This window comes from Emys orbicularis, chromosome 1, assembly GCF_028017835.1.
Source record: "Emys orbicularis isolate rEmyOrb1 chromosome 1, rEmyOrb1.hap1, whole genome shotgun sequence".
NCBI lineage: Eukaryota > Metazoa > Chordata > Testudines > Emydidae > Emys > Emys orbicularis.
Window position 1 is genome coordinate 82377847 of NC_088683.1, and position 24495 is coordinate 82402341.

The window sequence follows — 24495 nt, forward strand, 5'->3', positions numbered from 1 at the left end:
TCAGGCTGAATGTTTTTTGGAAAATTTCAGCCAAAATGATTCAGCCTTTTCCAAGAACAAGACTAGGGGGAAAATACCTTCTTTTGCTTTGTCCATTTAAAAAAAATCTGATGACCTTATTTTTGAGAAGTTTGAACACCCCTATGCTTCGGAACAGGGACTTGAAATTTGGCAGCACGGTGGCCTTTGGCAGCACATGTCTTTTGAATCCCTGTGAACAATTGCTCAAATTTGGCCAAGTTGCAAGCCTTTGGAAATCACAATTTGCACATGTGCAGTGGAGACTTCTTAGATTTTAGCAGCTAAAATCCATCTACCCTAAGTATGCTCCAGCCCTGGGCTGAGCCTACTTTCCCCACAATTGCATTTCTGGCCTGCTATGGGACATACTAGGTCTGAGTATCTGAACTGAGAGCAGGGAACCTGTCTCTGCTGGGCCACTTACTGGCCCTGGCAGCCTCAAGGAAGAAGCTGCCTGATTTGAATGCAGATGGGACAACAGCAGGACCTGTGGAGGGTGGGACGGGGGAGTAGTAGATTGGGAGAAGGAACTGGAGAAGGGCAAAATGGAAATTGGTACTAGAGGCTGGCAACAGTGGGAGGGAGGGTAAAGGGAAACTGGGATTGAGAGTTAGGAAGGGATGGTTGGGATTTTCAAGGAGACTAGGACTGGAAGCTACGGGGGAAACTCGGGCTAGCTTGGTAAGGAGACTGGGAGCTGGGTGAGACCAACAGTGACTGGCTGAGGAAGGAGAATGGGAGTGAGAGAAATGGGGTGGGAGTGGACTGAATCTTTGTAATTACCTATGTCTACGAACATTCTTTTCTCAGAGCAAAATTCAACAAGAGAAATCAGGAAAAAAGGAAACTAAAATAATTTGTAATGACTCTGTAGTGTTTTTAGTGACTCTCTGATGGAGAGTGGACTACAGTTTAAATTATTTACAACTGAATTTGTGGCTGGAATAAGAGATGATAGTTTGTCCAAAAGAATGACGTTAATCCCCAAATTAACCCCTGGAGACTGCAATCATATGGGAGAGGAAAAGACAAGATGCTGAATTGCAAGTAATAATTATGATTTTGTTTGTGGAGTAAGACAGCATCAACAAGTTTAAAACAGAGATAAGGCCACAGAGTAAACTTAAAGCTATGCCCTGAAACAAAATGCCAGAAACAAAGACAAGACTTCAGAATTTGACCTGAAACTTTCTTCTCAAGTACCTAAATGGTACTAGGCACTGCCAGGAAGGCAGTGAACATACTTCAAAGATGGAAGAAGAGCACAAGGAAAATGTCATTGTTGCCATCCTGGAAGGACTGCAAACAGAAGCTAATTCAATTGTCAGAATGACAGAAACAGAAAGTGACAGCCAATCAACCTGTACATCATGAAAATCCCCAATAGATTTAAAACTGGCACAAGAAGTTTCAGAAATCCCCATTTTTACAATAGGAAATAGATCATAACAAAACCCCAGCAAAACACTGGTGAATCAGGGATAAAATTATCTTGTGCAAAGGTGGTTCCTTGGTCTCCTGTTTAGGAAAAAAAAGGTTGAATAAGACATGTTTGGTGGAAGGGAACTGAGATTTTCACTACTGAGTTGTTCAACTAGACAAGGTCTGGGATTAATATTCAGTATAGGCAGTGGAGTTAAAGATGGAACATTGGGTTATAAAATAAAGTTTCTTAAACCCTTCAAAAGATTAAGCACATTATAAAAACGGATATCCAATTACACTAAAGTCAGGTGTATTGCCCCCTTTGTCCTATCTATCGAATAGCTTAAATTTCCTTTCCATGAACAGAAAGAGAAGCGGGAATGAGATAGAACAGAAATGCTTGACTAACAACCACAGCAGAAAACAAATGCTCTGAGATAATCATAATTCCCAAACCATTGACTAAATGTACATCTTTGAGGATTTAACAAAATGAAGTCAGAGTGCACACCATAGGAACTAACCAGTAATACATGGCATAAAATGACTTCTGCTGCCCAGACCTTAGCCTGGCTGGGCAGAGAAAAATTCTACAGAACATGTGCCTAGCAAAGAATTCCAATAAATCCAACTCCCTCAGTACACTCTAACCTAATACATCTTGGGGAACCTTCATTTTAAATCTCTTTACATGCCAGATGGAGGACATAAGGAGAGATCTGATCAAACTATGACAAAATGCTCAATGCTACTGTTAAGAAACTTCAAGAAGATGCCACGCTGAATGACAAAGTTCTCAAGAGACAGATTTATGTCTCTGGGTCATATCACTAACGGAAAAGGAAAGGTACAGTAGAGTCATCTAGTAAATTGATCCCAGAATATAGTACACCAAGTAAAATTCAATACTCGATTCTTGGACAAAACTAGATTCTGATCAATCTGTGGATGGGTTCACACAGGTGACGGGTCCTCTCTCTCCTGTGCTCCTTTTCAGGAACTGGTCAAAATCCTTTTGAGGACTACAGCTGTGGACTGCACATCACTGCCAGTGCTCCAATGGGCACTATCTGTTGAAAATGGTGAGGATGAGAATGAGGCCATGGACTCATCTCTTTCCTTCAGACAGCAGAGCTGACTGGACATGGAGGTGGATTTGTGCTGCACCCTCTAAAGATGGCAGAACTACTGCTCAAGAGAATTCTGTCTGATTTTAATTGGCAACTTCCACAGAAGTCCATGACAGTTTTCATTTTTACCTGTAAATATTGCAATGAGACCTGCTTATTACAATTATATTGGGTCAAATTCTGCTCTTGGTTTTTCATAGACTCCAAGACAGAAGGGACCATTGTGATCATCTAGTCTGACCTCCTGTATAGCACAGGCTATAGAACGTCCTCAAAACAATTCCTAGAGCAGATCGTTTAGAAAAACATCCAGTCTTAAAATTGTCTATGATGAAGAATCCACAATGACCCTGTAAACTGTTCCAATGGTTAACTACTCTCACTGTTTCTAAGTGATGGAGAAGCCACCATGATGCTTGGTAAGTTGTTCAAGTGGTTATTTACTTTCACGGTTAAAAATTAATGCTGTATTTCCAGTCTGAATTTGTCTAGCTGGTTATGCTAATCTGGTGGAGTTGCACTGGCATAACTGAGGTACCAATTATATGGCTCTTCTAGGCAAGGAATCCTGTGTAATCAGGAGCTCACCTGTAGGCGGATTCAGCTTGGATTCTTTGGTAACACTGACATTACTGTAGGTCGTGTTTATTGATCTTCCAGGTTCTGGAGAATTCAAGGAAATGCTTCTCCCAGTGGCTCTTTGAGATGGAACATAACAAGTATTTTCAGCATCCTTGCTTTGATCATTTTGTTGGCAATTTGCTTTACCTTTTGGGTTTGAAGCATGCATTGCTGCAAGGGGGAAAAAACAATATTATGCTAAACTTGCTAGATGCTATTCAATGTCTGACATACTATGTCAGAGAGAAGGGCAGACAGAGTATGTCTACACGATGTTTTGGAGTGAGCCTCCCAACCCTAAGGGGATTCCAATAGCCAAGTCAAGGGGCTTCCACCAGCATTCTAAAAATAGCTGTGGAGACAGTGCTTTGAAGTTCCAGCTTGGGCTGGAGCTCGGGCTCTGATGCCTAGTGAGGGGGGTGAGCTTCTAGGGACAGGGAGATATTAACTTAAAACAAATTAACCAAATGATTTCTCAAAATACCTTTGCCTGCAAACATGCTGAATGAGTTTTTTGGTTCTTCAGAAATCCATTTCTTTTTCTTCACTCCTTTAAAGTGACGCTTCTTTACTGGCTCAGTGTGACTCATTGCTAAGGGAGAAAAATAAGACAAATTTATTTTTTGAAAAAACACATTATTCAGTAAAATTCCCTCATTAAAGTAGTAAAGTGTTGTGGTGAATTAAAACAAGAATAACTTCCTCACATTTTACATACACTCTCTGTTGGATACAGACCTTTCTTTTATGTGCTTAAAAAACGATTCTGAAAACAGTAATTATAGTAAGAATATTAGTAAATATCATCCCTAAGAGCAAAATCATAATGCTTCCAAGAAGTTATGTTGATTCTGTTAGAAAAAAAGTTCTCAACATTTTGGCAGCAAACCTCAAGCTTATTTTAGGAAACTAGGTGTTACTAGAGTACGTAACAGATATTTCTGGCCCAAATTCTGGCTCAAAAGGTGTCCATATGCAAGCCAAAAAATCTGAGCCAATACAACATATATTTTAAGGAGTACAGATATTTGCTGTAATCCACACATATGTTCTCCAACTATAACCCATGGATTTTATGTAAGCTTGTTTGAGCAGGAGATCCTTTACAAAAAGTGAGTGTGTTACACCCACAACAGAATTTTATGCATGTTCACCCAAAACACAGCATGGCAACTATGGAATGAGCTATTATGCAACATATAACTGACCCTTATATGTCCTTGGCCTTGTCAGTCAGCTGGTCTAGATGAGACACTGGTAATTATGATGCTTAACATATAAAAGAAAGGTCTCCCTCTGTGCTTACACCAAGAGTAAGGAGATTGAGTAAGGGAAAGACAGAATCTCACATCCTGCATTGCATGGCAGCTATCAAGCTCTATGACCCTATGTTCCCTGCTCCACTACAGGAATCCAGGGCTTTGTCTGCTCTCACATCCAGATGATCAGCATAAGCACTACCTTTTGTTCCTATCAGTTCAGGCCAAAATATAGGAGAAATGCATTACTTCCACTTCAATGTATGTAGGCAGTTTCATTACTTTTGAACCTACTTATGATTTATAGCCAGAATTTGACTTCTTATCTTTTACTTCAACAACAGAAAAATAATATGCAAGAAATGATTTGCCCACAATAATCATATACATAAAAACCAATATATTCAGATAAGGAAATTTTGTGTTCTTCCAAACATATTCTATAGTGCAAATTATGGTCCCAATTTAGCAAGGTACTTTAGCGTGTGCCTAATTTGAAATACAAGAGTAGTTCTTAGGTAGATTTAATCATGTGCTCAAGTGCTTAGCTGAATCAGGACCTTATACTGGTATTCATTAGGGTCCCGATACTGTGAGATGCTATGCGCCCTCAATTCTCATCGACTTTCACTGGAATTGAGAGTGATCACCGCCTCCAAGGATTAGACCTTTGGGCTTTAGGAAGATAAAGATAACTAGCAAGCTGATAGTGTTATATTGAAGTAATTGGGAGCAAGACTGCCCTAACCCAATAAAAGTGCTTTCATCAATTAGTATGATGAAAGAAACCATATTGTTGATGGGACTTCACCAATTCACTCAAAGTGTGTGGAATATAACATATGTCATTTAGGTCCTGCCTCAAGTGTCCAGTCCAATTACAAAGGAAGCAAAAACTGTTTTCCAAAATTACAAAACATAAAAATAATAATTCAGACCTTTCACATCTGAACGTCTGGACGTAGTTAATGCTTTTTCTTCAGTTAATATTTCACTTTGCTTCCCTCCAACAAATATGCTCCTTTGTGGTACATAACAATCACCTCCTGAAAAAAATTATGATGCATCACCAAATTATAAACAGAGACATGGTATGTCCTCATTTTAAGATAAAATTGATTGTACTGTATTTAAAATGCAGAATGCAACCTTTTCACTTTATTCTTTTTTATCATTTAATTTGTGTTAGTTTTTGGTTAAATTCATATAAAATAGTAAGAACATAAACATGAAAAACAAATAGAAAGCAGTTATGTAAAAATGTGTTTATAAAAGTCAGATAAATGAAAAATGTATTTAATATTCTTTTAATTCATACCTCTCAGTATGAATGTACATTTCTATAATTAATTCTCCCTCTGAATTAACTCTTGATTAACCAAATACAAAGCACTAGGACAACAGGCAATAACACATAAAACATAAAACGAACACATACCTTGCTTATAATACATACAGGGCTCAGGAAAGTGATAAAATTTGTAAAATGCTACCAAAACCCCTATTATTTCTGCTATTACTTACATCTGATATCTTTCTGATAAGATCACTCGTTTTTTTTTGCAAGAAAAATGCAACAAAATTAATCTATCTGGGCTGAATCAGCATTTGACACAGTATCACATGGGAAATTATTAAACTGGAGAGGATGGGGTTTCAAAGGAAAAGGAGATAGCCAATGCTAGATAAACATAAATGCTTGTGGTATCCAGGTTCATTCTTAATGACTGAAATCCTGATCCTGTACTGAGATCTCTAAGCAGACTCCTATGGCTGCACAGAACCCACTGAAAATGGGCACAAGGATCTGCCCACATGGAACAGCTTGCAGGATCGGGGCCTTAATACTAAAAACATAGTCTGTTCAGCTTTACTAACGATATTCTCTCAAATCCACCTCTACCCCTATATAACGCTGTCCTCGGGAGCCAAAAAATCTTATCGCATTATAGGTGAAACCGCGTTATATCGAACTTGCTTTGATCTGCCGGAGTGCACAGCCCCGCTCCCCCGGAGCGCTGATTTACCGCGTTATATCCGAATTCGTGTTATATTGGGTCGAGTTATATCGGGGTAGAGGTGTATAGCAATTTCTGAAAGTTTAGTATACCCCTGTTATATCTGACTGTCATGCGTGTCTGAGTTTCTTTGCAGCCAGCGTAGCTCTAAGAAACAATCTCTTTTTCAAGATTAAATTAAAATCCAATTAAGTGGAGTCACCAAACTGAAAATATTTTTTCATTATGTTACTGAGATGGGTGGAATTCAAATACAACAGTAATAATTTTTTTATTAACAGCATTGAAATAAAAAGACTTTACAGAAAATACAGAAATAAATTCCATGAAAGGTATATTTGGAAATTATTTTATCTACCAAAGGATATTAGAAAATGAGAACACATATTTTAAAGTAATTACCGCCATTTTCAAAGGCACCGAGATCAGTCCTGGTGTTACCATCTAATGATGCTGTTACCTCTCCTTGTCTTTCTATAATATTAAACTTTGTTGGAACTGTAACACCATCACCTGGAAAGAAAGCAGAGGGTTTTTTTTGGCTTAGTTATATGGAGTCAGTGCATTTATGATAGATGAATGAGCTTGGGAGAATAAACAAAGTTATGGATAGCACTGTGCAACATGGACATTTTTGCACACTGACTGATTTTATGGATAGACACATCTGCAAGCATTTCTGAATTATGAGCAAAACTTGCATGAATGCTTAAAGGATTAATAGAATTAAATCTCAGAGTATAAAGTTGAGGGTAAACCCCTATCTCTGACAGAGGTATTCCAAAAATACAATGTACTAAAACTTTTGAATTGATATCTGAGCAAACCATGTCTATTGCACATATATCAAACATATTTAATTGTACTGCAAATGATTAGCCACTTCACTTCAGCATAATTAATTTAATTCTACTTGTATTATTTCTTTCTGTAAACAATGACAGATCACCAGCACATTTTTATTCATCAGCAGATTTGGTCAAAATTCAGACCTACGAAAGGAAGTATCCTCATAGGATGCAACTGCTCCAGCCTCCTGTCAAATCCACAGAGTTCATATTCCACAGACACTCCACAGCCAGACCCACGGAGGTGGGATCCTGCGGTGGGGGATATGGGCAGTATGGTTTAATAAATTCCCTGACTTTTGTCTCGCACAGGTCTTAACAGGAAAGATCTGCCTAAGGTTTCTGGGGCCTCAGTGAGCATTTCTACACTGCCTCTGGGAGCAAGCCTCCCAGTCCTGGTCCACAGATGTGTGGTAGATGGGCTCGTGTTAGAGCTTTAAAAATAGCTGTGTAGACATTGTAACTGATGCTGGAGCTTGGGCTCTGAAGCACTGTCTACATAGCTATTTTTAGAATGCTAGCATGAGCGCCCACTAACACAAGTCTGTGGACCCAAGCTGGGCGGCTCACTCCCAGATGCAGTGTAGACATACCCAGGGAGGTCAGATTATGGATCCAAGTTAGTGTTGCTTTTGCTAACGAATATCATAAAAGTGAACAGAACCTGACTGCATCCCAAGAAGTATAGTGAGACATTGTGATATTCATAACTGACTGCTCTGTGCCATTATAAACTTTCCTTTTTGAAGATAATGTCACTCTCCTCCCACACCACTCTCTATGACTTAATCATTGGTTTAGAGTATATTTCCTCTAACCTCTCCTTAAATATTCTCCTTTCCACTTTTATTAAGTCATTTGGGTGCTTTGTAATGTAACTTATGCACTGTAAGTACATGAAATACACATTACACGATTCCTGTGAAGTGCCACCACACACAGGCTATAGGAGAGCTGCAAAGAGGTTAATATTATAACTACTCAGATCACATGATTGATGTTTATTAATATAATCTATGGTATTTCTAAGGGCCTATCACTGTGATATCTAAGCCCTTGAATACCCATTAGAAATACCTCCTCAAAAGTACTTTAACGGAAATACCTATACTCCCAAGACAAAATTCACAGGATATTGTGGAGAGAAACTATTTTTCTCTCTCTTCAAGCCTATTAAAAAGGTTAAATTGGTAAAAACCAGAGGTCCAAAAATATAATACTTTTACCAACCAATATTATCTCAGATTATATCTATCTGAACCAAAATAATATACTCTCTTTCACTTTGCAGTTCTTCATTATTGTTCACTATCTTCCTGCTTCAATTTTCTTTATATGTAATTGTAGATCCAGATGGTTATCCATGAAGTTTTCCATTTTGTTGTAAACAACTTTATGGCAATGATAAATGTGTTACTAATACTAACATCTCACTTCTTTCTCAAACACTTTAATGGCCAACACACTAATTACACTAACGTCCAGGAATGTTCAGAGCATAAATCACTCTGTTAAGAAGCAGCAATACTATCACCTATTATAATAATAAAAGCTGACATTGATTTTTGCAGGCATACCACCTGGCTAACGGGGAAAAAGAAAAACCCTTTAAAATCTTGAGTGGAATAAATGTTCATTAATTCATGTGCCTTGGAGCTCAGATGTGTTGTAGCAGGCCCAATAAAAAAAAGAGATTGTAACCTTATTTCAAAAGATACTAGAAGACAAATTGTAGCAGAGATGCATGCCATGGAGTTCAGGAAAGTACAAGATGTTAACCTTGGTTCTACTCAATTGACCTGGCCTTATTTCATCATTCTGTAGTCAATGCAGGTGTCCCATCCTCATCACCATGTCTATGCTGTTTCCATTTAATTAAAAAAGTCACAAAAATATTTCTATTGGTTTTATTTTGTATAATTCTTTTTTTCTAAATTTGCAAAACCTAATATTTGGATCTAAACTACCTGATAGTGTCTTTCTATGTAATTACATATATATAAACATTATCCTTGAAGTGAAAAGCGTTACTACTCAAGTACTTACCTTCCTGTAAGTCTCTGCCAGTTTCCATGGGTTTCAATAGCTCATTATCCAGTGTTGAAGACATGATTTTTGCTGACTGGTTCTCCTGAGGAGTCTGAATTCTGTAATATTCTCCTACTCATGCCCCCCAAAAGAAAGAAAAAATTGTCTTTACTTACTGATTATATTAATATTTTTTAAATTATCAATAATTATATATTTACCAGATTTATAACACATCTCCTTTATTGCTTTTTCTTCCTCAATGTCTGCCGGAGTCTTTGTCAATAAATAAGAGGCATCTATAGGAAATATTTTTAAAAGAGAGAACTATACCTGAGTACAGACACCTCAGGATTTGTTAATGCACTATTCTTAAATATAAACAATTTCATTATAAAATGAAGTAACTTTTTTTCCCCCCTTTCCTATTGCTAGTGTATCCCAGCCCTCTGCTTTCCAGACTGAAAAACTATTGCTTATTGATAGATATTTTTATGACCAATATTGTCTTAGTTACAATGAAAGTCAAAAGGTTTACCATTATTGATGTTTATTTTAGATGGTGATTAAATTAAAAATAATTCAAAAGCCTTTCTTCAGTCCAATCAAAACAACCATACAATCACACATAAAAGGAAGTGATCTTGAGTGGGTAAATAAATACTTGAGTTGAATGACCTATTCTCTGATAGGCTATCTGGGGACGCACTGAGCATATTCTGCACATTCATAAGACACTTGGCTAAAGCCTTGTCTTCACAAGGAAGCTGCACAGATATAATTAACTATTTGTTTTTGAACCAATTTAGTCAATTCAGTGCAAACCCATGTGTGGACACTCTTATTTCAGTTTAAGAGTGATTTAGTTCAGAAGCGCAACCAAAATAGGACTGTCTACGTAGGGGTGAGAAATAAAACTGATTTAAATTAAAGTGGTGCAACTTTCTTATGTAGACAAGCCCTGTGGCTATGACCCTAGCCCTAGGTTGAATAGTTGTATGCAACTATATGCAAGCAGCCTCTTCAGAAAGGTAAGTACACACTAAGAATAGGGATAATTTCAAGGGCAGGTGTAGTCCATGAGGTTTGTACAACCTCTGTAGAACAGCAAGCATGGAAATGACTTTAGGCTGGATAGAACTCTAAGTCTTCTTGTTTGGCATAAAAATTACATCATCTCTGAACTGCTGCAGATACTTTAAATTCTCAACTAAATGCCACCTAGCAACAGCTAACATGTTTTTTGTTAAAGCTAAAGCACAAAATAAAATTAGCATCCTGATCAAACATATACAGTGATAAATCTAAGAGCCTTGGGAGAAATAAAAGAACCTTTTCAATGAGTAAAATGATCATTTAAATTACAGATAGAGCCAAATAAGTCTGAACATCCCTGAACTTTGAGAAAGTTTGGATCTGTATCTGAATTGTTGTATTTCAATACCAGGTGAATTGTGGCACTTGGATCCATTTCTAATTAAGGAAAAAAGAGTATTTGAATTATATCAGTAAGAAAAAATAGATATTAGATATTTTGAAAGTTTATTGATGAGAGTCTACATTTACTATGTGTTTTGTACAATAAAATAAAGATAATTATAAAATGAGTTGTAATGAGGTTATTCCCAAATATTTGACCTCTTTCCTCAAAAATGGCATGATTGTTGAAAACAGCCAAAAATCTGTTGGCAACCATTTTGCAAATTATTTGAGAAAATCCATTTTAGTTTCAGATTTCAGAAAAAAAGTCATATTTACAGTTCTCCTCTTCTTCCTCTTCCTCTTCCTCCTCCAGGCTGATGTTTATGATCAGTGGAGGATGAATGGGTCTTAAAATGCTTTCTTGATCTTTTAGGGGTTCTTGAGTGTGGGCAGGATGCAGAGTTCCTTCTTGAACTTCCTTTTGGAGTGTGCCATCTATAGGAAAGTACATGAAGTTCAGACTGTTAATAAGGCACTAGAACATCAAAATCAGGTTCTGATCAGTTTGTTATACATTTGAAATCATAATCGTATTTGACAAAGCCACAAATTGCCAAACTGTGTCTTTTAGGCACTGTACTGGGAAGGAGGTTGGCAGAAATGTGTCTCCACAGCAGAAGGAACAGGGGGAGACATGGTGACTCAGGGACACACAGTGCCTCCCAGAGATTTTCAGCATGCAAGGATAACACACCATTGCACCAGCCCTGAGTAGGAAATAGCATACAGTCCTTCCAGTGGCTGGCCATCTCTTCTGGCTGGTGTGTGGATGGGGAGGTATAAATAACTTTGCCTACTCCTGCCCCTTTTTAGGGGCATGTCTACACTGACTGGGCTCTGGCTCAGGCCCAAATCCCCCTTCACCTGCACACAGTTCTGTCTAACTCTGTCCAAACCCCAGGATCCCACAGGAATGGAGGATTCAAGCCTGAGTCCAACAGAGGCTTCGGCCCAAACTCCATTGTTTTGCATTGTAGATGCAGCTCAGGCCCATGGACATGTCCTTTGTCTTTCCTATCCCAAGACTGGCCAATCGACTCCTGGTTCAAATGCAACTGCTCAGCGTTTAACCCTTCCATTTTATTCTGCCCACTGAGCTGCAAGCAGAGTGACCGATCTCCTGCATTTGTAATGGTCACCGCCATCAAGAAGTCTTTTGCCAAGCGTGCTGCTATCTGGTCATGGGAGCACCACCACATTTTGCTTAATCTCTGGTGCAAGGTGAGCAAACAGTTCAACTTTCGCAAGAATTCCAGGAATGAGCATGCATACCAGCTAATAGTGAAGAAACTGGCAGTGCTGGGGATTCACTGGACCAGTGACCAGTGCAGGGCGCAGATTAAGCAGTTCAAGACCAACTCCCGGAAAGCTAGGGATGAGAACTGGATCTCTGGGAACTCGCTGTCATCCTGCCACTTTTACAAGGAGTTTGACCAGGTGCTGTGTACTGTGCCGAGCACTGAGCCACCAGTGCTTTATGGTCTCACCCCTGAATACAGTATAGGACCAAAAGGGAGCCAGCAAGTGCTGGCTGAAGCTGACCAAGTGACTCTTGTACCCAGACCAGTCCCCCAGAGCAGCTGTAGCACATTCTGGGTCCCTACTCTGAAGAACTTTTTGATGCCTCTCTGGAAGAGCTGTCCACCACGGAACCGGCATCAGAAACACAAGAGGCAGAAGTAGCCCCTGAGCCTGGTAAGTTTCTGGATCCATGTTTGTTGTTATTAATATAGGGATGGGAGTGATTTCCAGTTTATGGGAGGGATTTCCAGTTTATTACCCAATGCAAAATTTATTGCAAGCTCCAGGCAGCAGTATGTATCTGCTAATAGGGGACTGCACAAAGATTTTGAAGAACACAGCAAGCCACAGTAATACAGACAGCATTGCTGATGCTGGAATCCTAACGTGTCTGTAAACAGCACCAGTGGGATTTTAATCTGCTAAATACACATTCAACCACCATTCCACACATACTCAGAGTGTAACTAAACCTTCTTTTGCTAGGGACTCTTATCACGATATGATTTCATAAGCAAAAGAAAAAGGGGTTACGCTGGATACTCTAAAATAACAGTGGGGATAGTAACTCCATTTATGACAGTGTCATTTGGTGGGAACAGTGTCCCAACCTGTCCATGAATGTAGATTCCCGATCAGTGGAAAACCCTGGCATCATGAACGTTTCCAGTGTAGCCCACACTGGTATCCATAAATCTGCCTCTGTGGTCCACGAGGGCCTGCATAATAATGGAGCAGTACCCTTTGCAGTTTATGCACTCATGTACTCCTTGAGGAGGTCAAACTGTGGGCACATGAGTCCCATCAATGGCCCTGGCACAGTTTGGAAACCCCATTCTCTCAAAACCAGCAATTACTTAAGGGATATTTGTTTACGCCCACCACCTTTGGGTAAATCACCTGCCTGACTGCATCTGAAACCTCTGTAACCACTTTACATGGGGGGGATAGCTCAGTGGTTTGAGCATTGGCCTGTTAAACCCAGGGTTGTGAGCTCAATCCTTGAGGGGGCCATTTAGGGATCTGGGGCAAAAATCTGTCTGGGGATTGGTCCTGCTTTGAGCAGGGGGTTGGACTAGATGACCTCCTGAGGTCCCTTCCAACCCTGATATTCTACACATGGTTGACTTTTCAATGCTGAACTGGTTAGCAACAGACTTGTAGCAGTCTGTGGTAATCAGATTCCAGACAATTATAGCAGCCCACTTCTGGACCAGTATGGCTGCCCTCATGCATGTCTTTACACTGGAGTGTAGGTGCGAGCTGCTCACAAAGTTCCAGAAATGTAGCTTTCTTCATGTAAAAAGACCCACTACTGGTCATCCCAGGTCTGCATGATGATGTGATCCTACCAGTCTGTGCTTGGGCCCCTGCTCCAGAAGCTCTGGTCTACATGGGGGGAATCACCAGCTACGGCAAGAGTTGTGAGCAGCATCAGCCAGTTTGATTCTTCCATGTCTGTATCATCCTCCTCTTCCATCAGGCACCTTTAGTAGGTCAGAAACCACCTACAGAACATCCACCAGCATCTCATGGATGCTTTGCCTGTTTGCTGAAACAGGCTTGGCAAGATCTATTGCTAACGTGGCAGACTGCAACAACTTCCTGTAACGTGTGGGGTAGACAGTCAAGTTTTCCCACACTGCAACACTAACCAGGGGCTGGAATGGCTACAGCTGCAGAGGGCACTAGGATGCCTGAGAAACAGTGGTTTGACTCGGGACTGAGTATTGCAGTGTGGACACTGGAGCCCCGGATTTGCAGCCCAGGTCAAGAAATTCTAAACCTAGGGTCAATATGCAGTGTGGAGGCCAAGCCCTGGATTTTTTTGTAATATTTAATGACCTGTTCTCCCACAGACATCCAGAACCACTGTTGGTAAGAGGAAACCCTACTCCACCACTGAACAAAGCTCCCTATTTAATGCCATCGTGTGCATCCAGCTGTGGATCACCTGTGAGTTTAGAAATTATACTTTCTAATAGCTCTTCCAAGCTGCACTCTCATCCATAATTTGGTATGCTTTTACAATTGTTATTCTAAAAAGAGAGCTTCCTCTGTTAAGTCTTTCATGGGTTGCTCAGTGCACCATAATGTGTTTGGCTTGCACACATGTCATCATGTACAGTACGCATTGGACACACTCCCATGAAATAGACAGCTCTGGCAAAGTCTGCATTCAGCTTTAGTTAGATTTGTCTCACGGACAGAAAAGAACTCCCCCATTAGGCTACATTTTCTTTGTTCCTATTCTTCTTGAACAGAACTGAAGCCTTTTGCCAATGCCTGTCCAATCAATATGCTTGGAAATATGCCACATGATAGTCCATGTTAATGTGACACCACTATAATGATCAGTAGTGATCTAAATTATTGAGAAAGTATTGTTTAAGTTGTATTTTTTTTTTTGCAAATTAGTATACATTAATGTGTTTAATATACATATTAAAGTAGTTTATAAAAGTCTAGAGCAGGGGTCGGCAATGTTGGCACGTGGCTCGCCAGGGTAAGCACCCTGGCGGGCCGGGCCAGTTTTATTTACCTGCTGACGCGGCAGGTTCGGCCGATCGCGGCCCCCACTGGCCGCGGTTCGCCGTCCTAGGCCAATGGGGGCGGTGAGAAGCGGCGCGGGCGAGCGATGTGCTGGCTGCGGCTTCTCGCCGCCCCCATTTGCCCGGGACGGCGAACCGCGGCCAGTGGGGGCCGCGATCGGCCGAACCTGCCGCGTCAGCAGGTAAATAAAACTGGCCTGGGCCGCTAGGGTGCTTACCCTGGCGAGCCGCGTGCCGAACGTTGCCGACCCCTGGTCTAGAGTCATACTTAAGTCAAATATGAACTGAAGATTCATCACACATGTATTGTTTAAGGGCTACATAACACTCCCACTGAAGTTATTATTCCACTGACTTCAGCATGAGCCCGATATCTTTAGCGTCCATATTGATCCAAATGTTGACCTCAATCAGTAGGGTCTGTGACACACTCACTGACACCATCCCATTCTATGAAGTTGAGTTGGTCTTTAATATTTTGCCTTAAGGCTACAGTCACTTTTCTTGGTTTACAGATCCATAAGAGGGACACTGAGGTCTACCTTTACATGAAACAACCTACTCCACAAAATACAACCTTGTATTCTTTAAGAATATCATATGCAGTAGCTTTGGCTCCAGAGTCTGGATGTGTACATATGGTGATCCCAATCCTGAAGACCTAACTCAGGCAAAACTTCATTAAAGTTGGTAGGAGTTTTGCTTTAGGAAGGGTTGAAAAAGTACTAGCCATTTTTCCAGAAATAGTCTGGATTTCTGGAAAGCAGAGAGTAAAAGAGAAATCATAATTAAGAAGTATTTGCTTCACATATTCTCTCCCTACCTCCATCCCCACGAGCCCAGCCTGAAAGGCTTAACTGAAGTCAATTAAGGGGGAAAAACACTTAAAAGTGACTTGCACACGTGATGCAGCATTAGAAATTACTTTTAACTGTCTCCAAGTGAGGGCCATTTCATACATATGCAATTTAAAATTTCCATGACTTGGTGTGATGTCCCATCATAGACTGCTGGTGACATCACACCCAGCAAAGAACCTTTTTCTTTTAAAATATTGCCTAGGTTTCTAAACTTTTTCATTATTTTATGAATAGTAAAAATAATAAAAAATAGTAAACATTCTGAGTAAACCAAAATATGAAATAGTAAATGTTTGTAGGTGTTGTTTTTTGTGAACATTTTATTGCTATTCCTATCTGCTAAATCTAATCTGTCCTTCATTTTGAGATTTTCTATTTTCATCACCACAGTTACTATGCGCTAACTCTCTTCCCCACCTCAGACTGTTTAATAATTGAAGGCAATTGATGGAATCTAAAATGTATCTTTACTTAGCTAGCCTGTATTTGCAAGGGCAAAAATCAGTTCTCTCCTATTTCACTTGTTCATTGTATTTTAATTTCTGGAGTAGCATACACCATGTTGTGGCCACTGTGAATGCTGTGTTTTACACCAGGAAAAGGTTTACATAGATTCTAACTCTCTGGTTCACTGTAACTATGAGGCACTTGTCTCAAAAACATTCCCATTTGGCAAAGCTCACCATTTAATCAACATCTAATCACTTGCTCCATTACTGGAATCTTAAAATAAAAAGTTTTCCACTCAGCCAGAACCCCACTTTGAAAACACAGTGTTCTCCCAAATGCCAAGAGATGCTGTAAAACCGGTGCAGGAGGATGAGTTCTTATTTTTTTATTGACATTCGGCTGGTTACCTGCTTTGAACTTATAAGTGAGAAATTTTTACATACCCTCACCCTCTTCAGATGTATAAATTAGATCATTTGTATCAGGAATGTGAGCAGAACAGCCAGCAGTTGACAGGAGAGAAGGAGAACATTTTTGATTATTTCTTTCTATATTAAGATCAGTAGATCATTCCCACAGATGGAATGGATTATTTCAGATGTTGTTTTAGAAGGCTTCCTTGATTTGTATGTATGTGAGGGAGTGGGGGGAAATTAAAAAGAATAGCGAGAGAAGGTGTAACTGCTGCCCACACAGTTGCAATCCACTAGTCATGTATGGTTAACCAATGAATCATGGCCATGCAGTAATGTACAGTATACATTCTTCTAAAATTGTGACTGCATAAATGACCCCAAATGAATACTATATGCTGTGAAGAAAGTACTGTACTGCTTTAACATTCAGCTCCTGTGTTTGAGTGAAGCCCTGAAGAGACCTCACTGTCAGTGTAGAGGCCATTATGTAGTTGGAAGTGGATGAGAGTGGGTGTTAGCAAGGCCCAAAGCTTTACAGAGGTAGTAAAAAGTACAGGGATTTCCTATATCACAAACTCTTCAAACTAGATTTGACTGCTTATACACAAATCACTGCCTCACATGACTGTCATTCAGCACATCAAGGATACACAAAGCATGTAAAATGTTACGGTGTATAATTTTTCACTTGTGAGACAAATGGATTAAAATTTGAGTTGCTACTCAGTACATCACCTTTGATGTAACTGTTACCTACAGAAATTCCTAACACAATGGCCAAAGAAATTCCTATGGGAACCCTAGTCAAACATAACCATAAATCCTTTACTAACCTTGTCTTCAGATCATATTCCACCCAATCTGCAATGCTGTCTTTCTTCACCTACAAAGGTTTATATCAACACTAGAAGTGGCCAATACATTTTTAGCATATCTATTTCAATGTGCAAATTATTGAGAAAATAGTTTTACTCACTGCTACTAGGTGGCAAAAAAAGTCCATTTATATTACGAGGTTTGCTATGATGGAAGACACAACTGATCCTCACACAGCCTAAAGGCTGCGTTTCCCAGAAACATGAGATTCTGTTGTATTTTTGCTACAGGAAAAATAAAAAAGGGACAGTTTTCAGATATGATGATTATAACAAACAACAAAAAATAATGGACAGAACACTGATTAGTACCATATATCAGTTAAAAAAGAAGAAATATGGTATTGTTGTGAAGGCATAGGACTAGGATACATGAGGCCTGATTCTGATCTTTTACAACAGTGTAAATTAGGAATTTCTTCACTGAGATCAATGGAGTTATAATGGTGTCAGATCAGAATCAAGGCAATGGATTCTACTCCTGGCTCTGCTACAGACTTTCTGAGATGCTTAGAAAAAAAACATTAATTTTCTAATACCCCAAATTCACTTAATTTTTGTGTCTCAGGGCTTGTCTATTTGAACAGTTAGTGCGCAGCCAGCTGGGGTGTAAATCTATCTCACATTAGTGTGCCGCACACTAACTGTACATGTGGACCCTGCTACCACACATTAAAAGTTCCATAATGTGCTTTGATCTACTCTGCTTTGAAATGGGAACAGAATAAAGTGAACTAGAGAACTTTTAGTGTGTGGTAGCAGGGTCCACATGGACAGTTAGCATGCATCACACTAATGTGAGGTAGACTTATTCCCGCACTTACTGCGCACTAACTGTTCATCTAGACTAGCGCTTGGTTTTCTTATCTGTAAAATAGGGATAATAATACCTACCTCACAGGCATGTTGTGAAACTAAATACATTCATGTTTGTAATGTGCTTTGAGAGCCTTGGATGAAATCTGCTGTATAAGTTCAAAGTATTACATTTGTATTCTTTTATTATAAAAAGGATATTATTATTATTATGAAAGGAAAATCAGAAAAGCAATTAACATCCAGTGACTGACTTTGAATCAATACAAGTTTTAAAGCTTGCAGTGCATGCTAGCCACAGACTTGGAAAAATAAAAAAAAGCTTGTATCTGGGTGCCACAAGGTCTTCATATTTGAATATGAACTTGGGTGTTAGATGTGAAGTTTAACAGAAGTGAGGGTCAGTTTTGCTTTAAGAATGAGTGTACTTCAAGAAACTTATCTACCTGTATTTCCATATGTCTAAATCGGCAAAGCTGATGTGAACACCTTCCCTCTCTCCATAATGAGCACACAATCTCACTGCCAAGGGCTTTTTCACAGTGACGGAATCGGCACTTGGAACCCTAACACAGAAAAAAGGCAAGTCAAAGTTGTATGATGTTAGATGCGTCAGTAGTTGGTTTATATCTTCTTTATTAATGAGGAAGTGGACAATACACTAGTCTGTATTATTGTTGTGACAACATACCTGCAAGCAACGGAAAAAATTTAGGACATGATTCACTGATGCTAGCTCCACTATGCCCAATTCTGCTGCACAGGTAAAAATCCCAAGCCAGTGGGAGTTACACATGTGCGGTTGAGGGCAGAAGAGGCCATTGGCCTCAATGGAACTGCAACTGATTTATGCCAGTGTAAATGGGGGGAAAATCAGGTCCTGATAATGAATTATGCCATAATTGCTTTGTCCAGTCTAGTTTAAATACCTGAAGATATGGGGCTCCCATTACTTATGAACTTGGGAGACTATTCCACAGTCTACTGGGTATTACTGTTTTCCTGATATTTGAACTAAATTTCTCTTGCCCAGCTCTATCCCTTTACACCTATTTATATCCCTGGATCACCCTAACCAATTCCTCACCCTCCTTGTTGTTTATACTGCTCTCAGATACTAGCAAATGTTAACATAACTCTCCCATAGTAATCACTAAGCAAACTACATAGATTTTGTTCTTTCAGTACCCTATTCTCCATTACATAAGAGCTATGCTCAGAGGTAGTGGGCAGTGGCAGTCACAGGACGTCAGAGTAGCAGGGGGCATTTTCTAACATCCGCAGCTAGTGTAAGACCTATAATGGGGCTTAAGAAAGCAGGAGATCAGGCTTAGAGAAGCTCAGCTCAACCACATCCCCCATGCCAGCCCCAGTCACCAACTGACACAACTCTTTCCTCACCCTTACAGCAGGGATATCGGGGCAGCTGGTGTTATGCAGCACAAAGTAAATTTAGCAGACTGAGAGATTGATCCTTAATCTTTTCTCATAAATCAAACATTCCAGCTACTTAATCATTTTGTTCTCTTTCTTTGATTCCATCCAGCCGGTCAATATCTTTCTGGTTCTGAAGTGCCCACCACTACATGCAGTCTTATAGATGTAGTTTCACCACCTGGGAGCATGGAGTGGTATGATGCATACTACTTAAATGCTCTCTTGTGTTAGCTAGCATTTGTCCAGGTTAAATTTCATTTTATTTTCTTTCTGTTATTCCTCTACCATTTTTGGAGTTTGGAACACCTCCTAATTTAGTAACATCTATGAATTTTAATACCATTTACTCCTCTTTTCAGAGCATCATAAAATACATTAATTATAATAGGGCCAAGGAGTACTGTCTGTAAAATGCACTACTTTATTAAATAAAATCACTGCAGCTGGCCAGACTGGTAACATATGCTAGGGATTTGTACTGAAAGTAATACCTATTCACTAAGGTCCTAATCCTGCAACTGGATGTACTAACATAGACTTCTGCATCACCCCATTGACTTTGCCTACTGGGCCCATTCTCACAAGCACTTCTTCAAAGGGTGATAACATCAGGAATGTCATGTGACTGACAAAGTGGGTATTCACCCATGAAAGCTTATGCTCCAATACATCTGTTAGTCTATAAGGTGCCACAGGACTCTTTGTTGCTTTTTACAGATCCAGACTAACACGGCTACCCCTCTGATATCAGGAATGATGTGATTTCAAAAAAGCAGTATTAAGGAAAGTCAGTTAGTCACACTATCAATACCAGGCAAAGTTCCTGTTGTCTAACAAATTTATAAATGTTGTTTATCACAGGTTATAAAAAAGTTGTTTAAATGAAACAGAAGTGTGTTGAGTGATCTTTATGTAGTGTTTACAAAAGTCCACCTTGCACAGTGCACATTTTTCATGAATTAAACCCCTTTAGAGTGTGAGCTTGATTTTCAGAACTAATGAGCACCCACAAATCAATCTGAGGTGAATGGAAACTGCAGGTCCTCATCATCTCTCAAAATCAGGACCTATGGTATGTCAAATATACATGTATGGAGACACACACAGAGTAACATATATATCAGTATATAAAGAAGAGACGTAAGTTCAAACGATAAACTCCTCCTTACAGCAGGAAAATCAAAGATGCAAACCACTGTAAATTCTACAATATTTACCTTTATGCAGGTGGAATAAAAATAGAAATAGCAGTCATTCCCAACTTCTGCCATTGTCACCTCTTGTACTTCTACTCCACTGTCTTTATACAAGAAGAGTATAAACGTACAGGTAAGAACTACCAATGTGTATGGAAACAAAACTCCTTTTTCTGAAGACAGTGGTTTTCAGGATCTAAGCTCTATTTCCTTTTAAAAACAGACCTCCAATTATAGTATATCTCAAAATTATATTTAAACTAATTACAAATCAGACGGTACCTTCTCCAGGTTTGCCGAAGTGATGAAACATTGAAAGTGGTTGCTAGTGAGTGCACAAATTCAAACTTCCAGAATTTCTCTCATTGTTACTTTAGTTCTTATGACATCATCACAAATGACATCACATGACCGTTTAGACTGGGACTGCTCACTTATTTCCATTGCTGTTGAGTAAAATAGAAAAAAATGAAGTTGTTCCAAATAGTCTGTTATCCTAGTGTTTCTCTGATTCAAAACAGATTGAAACATAATTCACATGAGTTAGAGAATATACAACATTCACATAAATATTTGATGCAGGAACATGTATAGTTTGTAGCCGTATCGATCCCAGGATATTAGAGAGACAAGGTGGGTGAGGTAATATCTTTTATGGGACCAACTTCTGTTGGTGAGAGACAAGCTTTTGAGCCACACACAGCTCTTTTTCAAGTCTGGGGAAGGAACTCTCAGGTCAAAGCAAAATGCAAGGTGGAACAGAGTATTTAGCATAAGTAGTTATGTAAGGGACCATTGAAGGGGCAGAGTGGCCCATTAACACTGCGGCAGTCATAGGACAAAAAGAGGGAGTTAGTGGGTTACAGATTGTTGTTTGTCCAATGATTGCAGGGATGCTAACGGACTCCCCACCTCCCGTGCCAGTAGACTTGGGCTTGCGAGGCTCAGACTAAAGGGCTGTTGAATTACGGTGTAGAAACTTGGGCTCGGGGTGGAGCCCAGGCTCTAGGACTCTGCGAACCCAGCCAGACATCTGGAAAAGAATTTTCTGTAGTATCTCAGTGCCCCACCCATCTAGTGTCCCATCACCAGCCACTGGGGATATTTGCTACTAGCAGTGGCAGATCAGCTACATGCCATTATTGGCAGTCATCATACCATCCCCTCCATAAATGTATCAAGTTCAGTCTTGAAGCCAGTTAGGTTTCTTGCCACCACTGCTCCCTTTGGAAGGCCGTTGCAGAATTTCACTCCTCTGATGGCTTGAAACCTTTGTCTAATTTCAAGCATAAACTTGTAGGTGGTCAGTTTATATCCATTTGTTCTTGTGTCAACACTGGTGCTTAATTTAAATAACTCCTCTCCCTCCCTGATATTTACAGAAAGCAATCATATCTCCCCTCAGACTTCATTTGGTTAAGCTAAACAAGCCAAGCTCTTTGAGCCTCCTCTCATTAGGTAGGTTTTCCATTCCTTGGATCATCCTAGTAGCCCTTCTTTGCACCCATTTCAGTCTGAATTCTTCTTTTTTAAATTTGGAAGACCAGAATTACACGTTATTCCAGATGAGGTCTCACCAGTGTCTTGTATAATTGTACAAACACTTCCCTATCTCTACTGGAAATACCTCACCTGATGAATCTTAGGGACTGCATTAGACTTTTTCATGGCCACATCACATTGGCACCTCAGTCATCTTGTGACCAATGAATACACCTAAGTCTTTCTCCTCCTGTGTTGCTTCCAACAGATAAATCCCCAGTTTATAGCAAAAAATCTTTTTAGTCCCTAAGTGCATGACCTTGCACTTTGTGCTATTAAATTTCATCCCATTTCTATTACTCCAGTTTTCAAGGTTGTCCAGATCTTCTTGTTTGATATTCCAGTCCTCCTCTGAATTGGCAATACCTCCCAACTTTGTGTCATTCACAGATTTTATTAGCACACTCCCACTTTTTGTGCCAAGGTCATCAACAAAAATGTTAAGTAAGACTGAGCCCAAGACAGATCCCTGAGGAACTCCACTAGTGATCTCCCTCCAGTCTGACAGTTCACCTTTCACTATGACCTGCTATAGTCACCCTCGCCCCTTTAACCAATTCCTTATCTACCTTTCAATTCTCATATCAATCCCCATCTTCTCCAATTTAACTAATAATTTCCCAAGTGGAATTGTATTAAATGCGTTACTGATTAGATTTACTGTATTCCCTCTGTCTAAAAAATCAGTTATCTTCTCAAAGAAAAAGATCAGGTTGGTCTGACACAATCTACCTTTTGTAAAATCATGTTGTAGTTTATCCCTATTTCTGTTTATCTCTATGTCCTTAACTACTTTGTCTTTCAAAATTTGTACTAAGACCTTGCATGCAACTGAAGTCAAACTAACAGGCCTGTAGTTTCCCAGATCACTTCCCCCCTCCTTTCCTAAAAATAGGTCCTATATTAGCAATCCTAAAGTCAGAGGGTACAACACCCAAGTTTACAAATTCATTAAAAAATCCTTGCTATTGGGCTTGCAATTTCATGTGCCAGATCCTTTAATATTCTTGGATGGAAATTATCCAGGCCCCCTGATTTAGTCCCATTATGCAGTTTGTGTTTGACATCCCCCTCGGATATAGTAATTTCCATTAACCATTCTGCCACTATCCCTAAGCTCCTCATTACCCTTATTAAAAACTGAGGTGAAGTATTTATTTAGGTGTTGGACCATTCCTAGATTGATCTCCACCCCAGCTTTACTGCTTAGCAGTCCCAATTCTTCTTCCCTTGTTTTCTTTTTATTTATATGCATATAGAACTTTTTATCGACTGGCTGTGGTAAGAAAAGAACTGAAATAATTAGCTCTGCATAGCCCTTTTATATCCTCAGATCCAAATATTCAGAGCTGTGAGAGGGTGTTTGAGGAATCTCAGTGGGTGCTGCTTTCCAGCAGATTTCTGAAGCTCAACAGTGCCAGTGGGTTTATCTCATAATAAGAAATATGCAGAGGCCAACTCCAGAACCAAATTAGTTTTAATAAATCAAATTATTTTGTGATGTTTATGACCTGAGATGATTCTGCTTTCTCTCTGTGATTTCAAATCACTTTAGAAACGTTAATTGAGCACTATTCCACTTCTTATGGATGTGGAAACTGAGGTACAGACCAGTTACTTCCATAAGGTCACACAGCAAGTCTGTGGGAGAGCTAGGAATAGAACACAGAAGTCTTGACTCCACACAGTCCTCCATATTAAAAATGGTATTGTTAACAATAATAATAAATACATAAAATAAATAATAAAATGTCCTGGTACTTGGATAGGCCTTGTTGAGAACAGTTTAGGAAATTGGCATTCCACAAAGAAGTACCATACAGCACATGCTAGTACTTGAGAAATTCTTACATGGGGAAATAGGATAGGACCCTCACAATATATTGAGTTGGAACCAGCAACATTTTCCAGTGACATATATTTAGTTTATGTTTTTTCTGAGAAAGCAGCCATCACTGCTCTCAGCCCAGTCCTGTCCATATACCCAATGTCTCATTT

General features: G+C 39.5%; 1 protein-coding gene across 1 annotated transcript in view; it reads right to left on the reverse strand.

Annotated features, from left to right (window-relative positions):
* The window catches only part of C1H12orf50 (chromosome 1 C12orf50 homolog), a 29816-nt gene extending 8786 nt beyond the window's left edge, over nt 1-21030 (reverse strand). Inside the window, exons 1-10 of the mRNA XM_065397505.1 lie at nt 20977-21030; nt 18769-18888; nt 17608-17731; nt 11109-11267; nt 9572-9649; nt 9369-9482; nt 6877-6987; nt 5395-5502; nt 3682-3789; nt 3165-3368 (exon numbers count right to left, since the gene is read on the reverse strand). Coding sequence (XP_065253577.1) covers nt 3165-3368; nt 3682-3789; nt 5395-5502; nt 6877-6987; nt 9369-9482; nt 9572-9649; nt 11109-11267; nt 17608-17731; nt 18769-18888; nt 20977-21030 — 1180 coding nt within the window. The remainder of the gene's footprint in view (nt 1-3164; nt 3369-3681; nt 3790-5394; nt 5503-6876; nt 6988-9368; nt 9483-9571; nt 9650-11108; nt 11268-17607; nt 17732-18768; nt 18889-20976) is intronic.
* Between the last annotated feature and the right edge of the window lie 3465 nt (nt 21031-24495).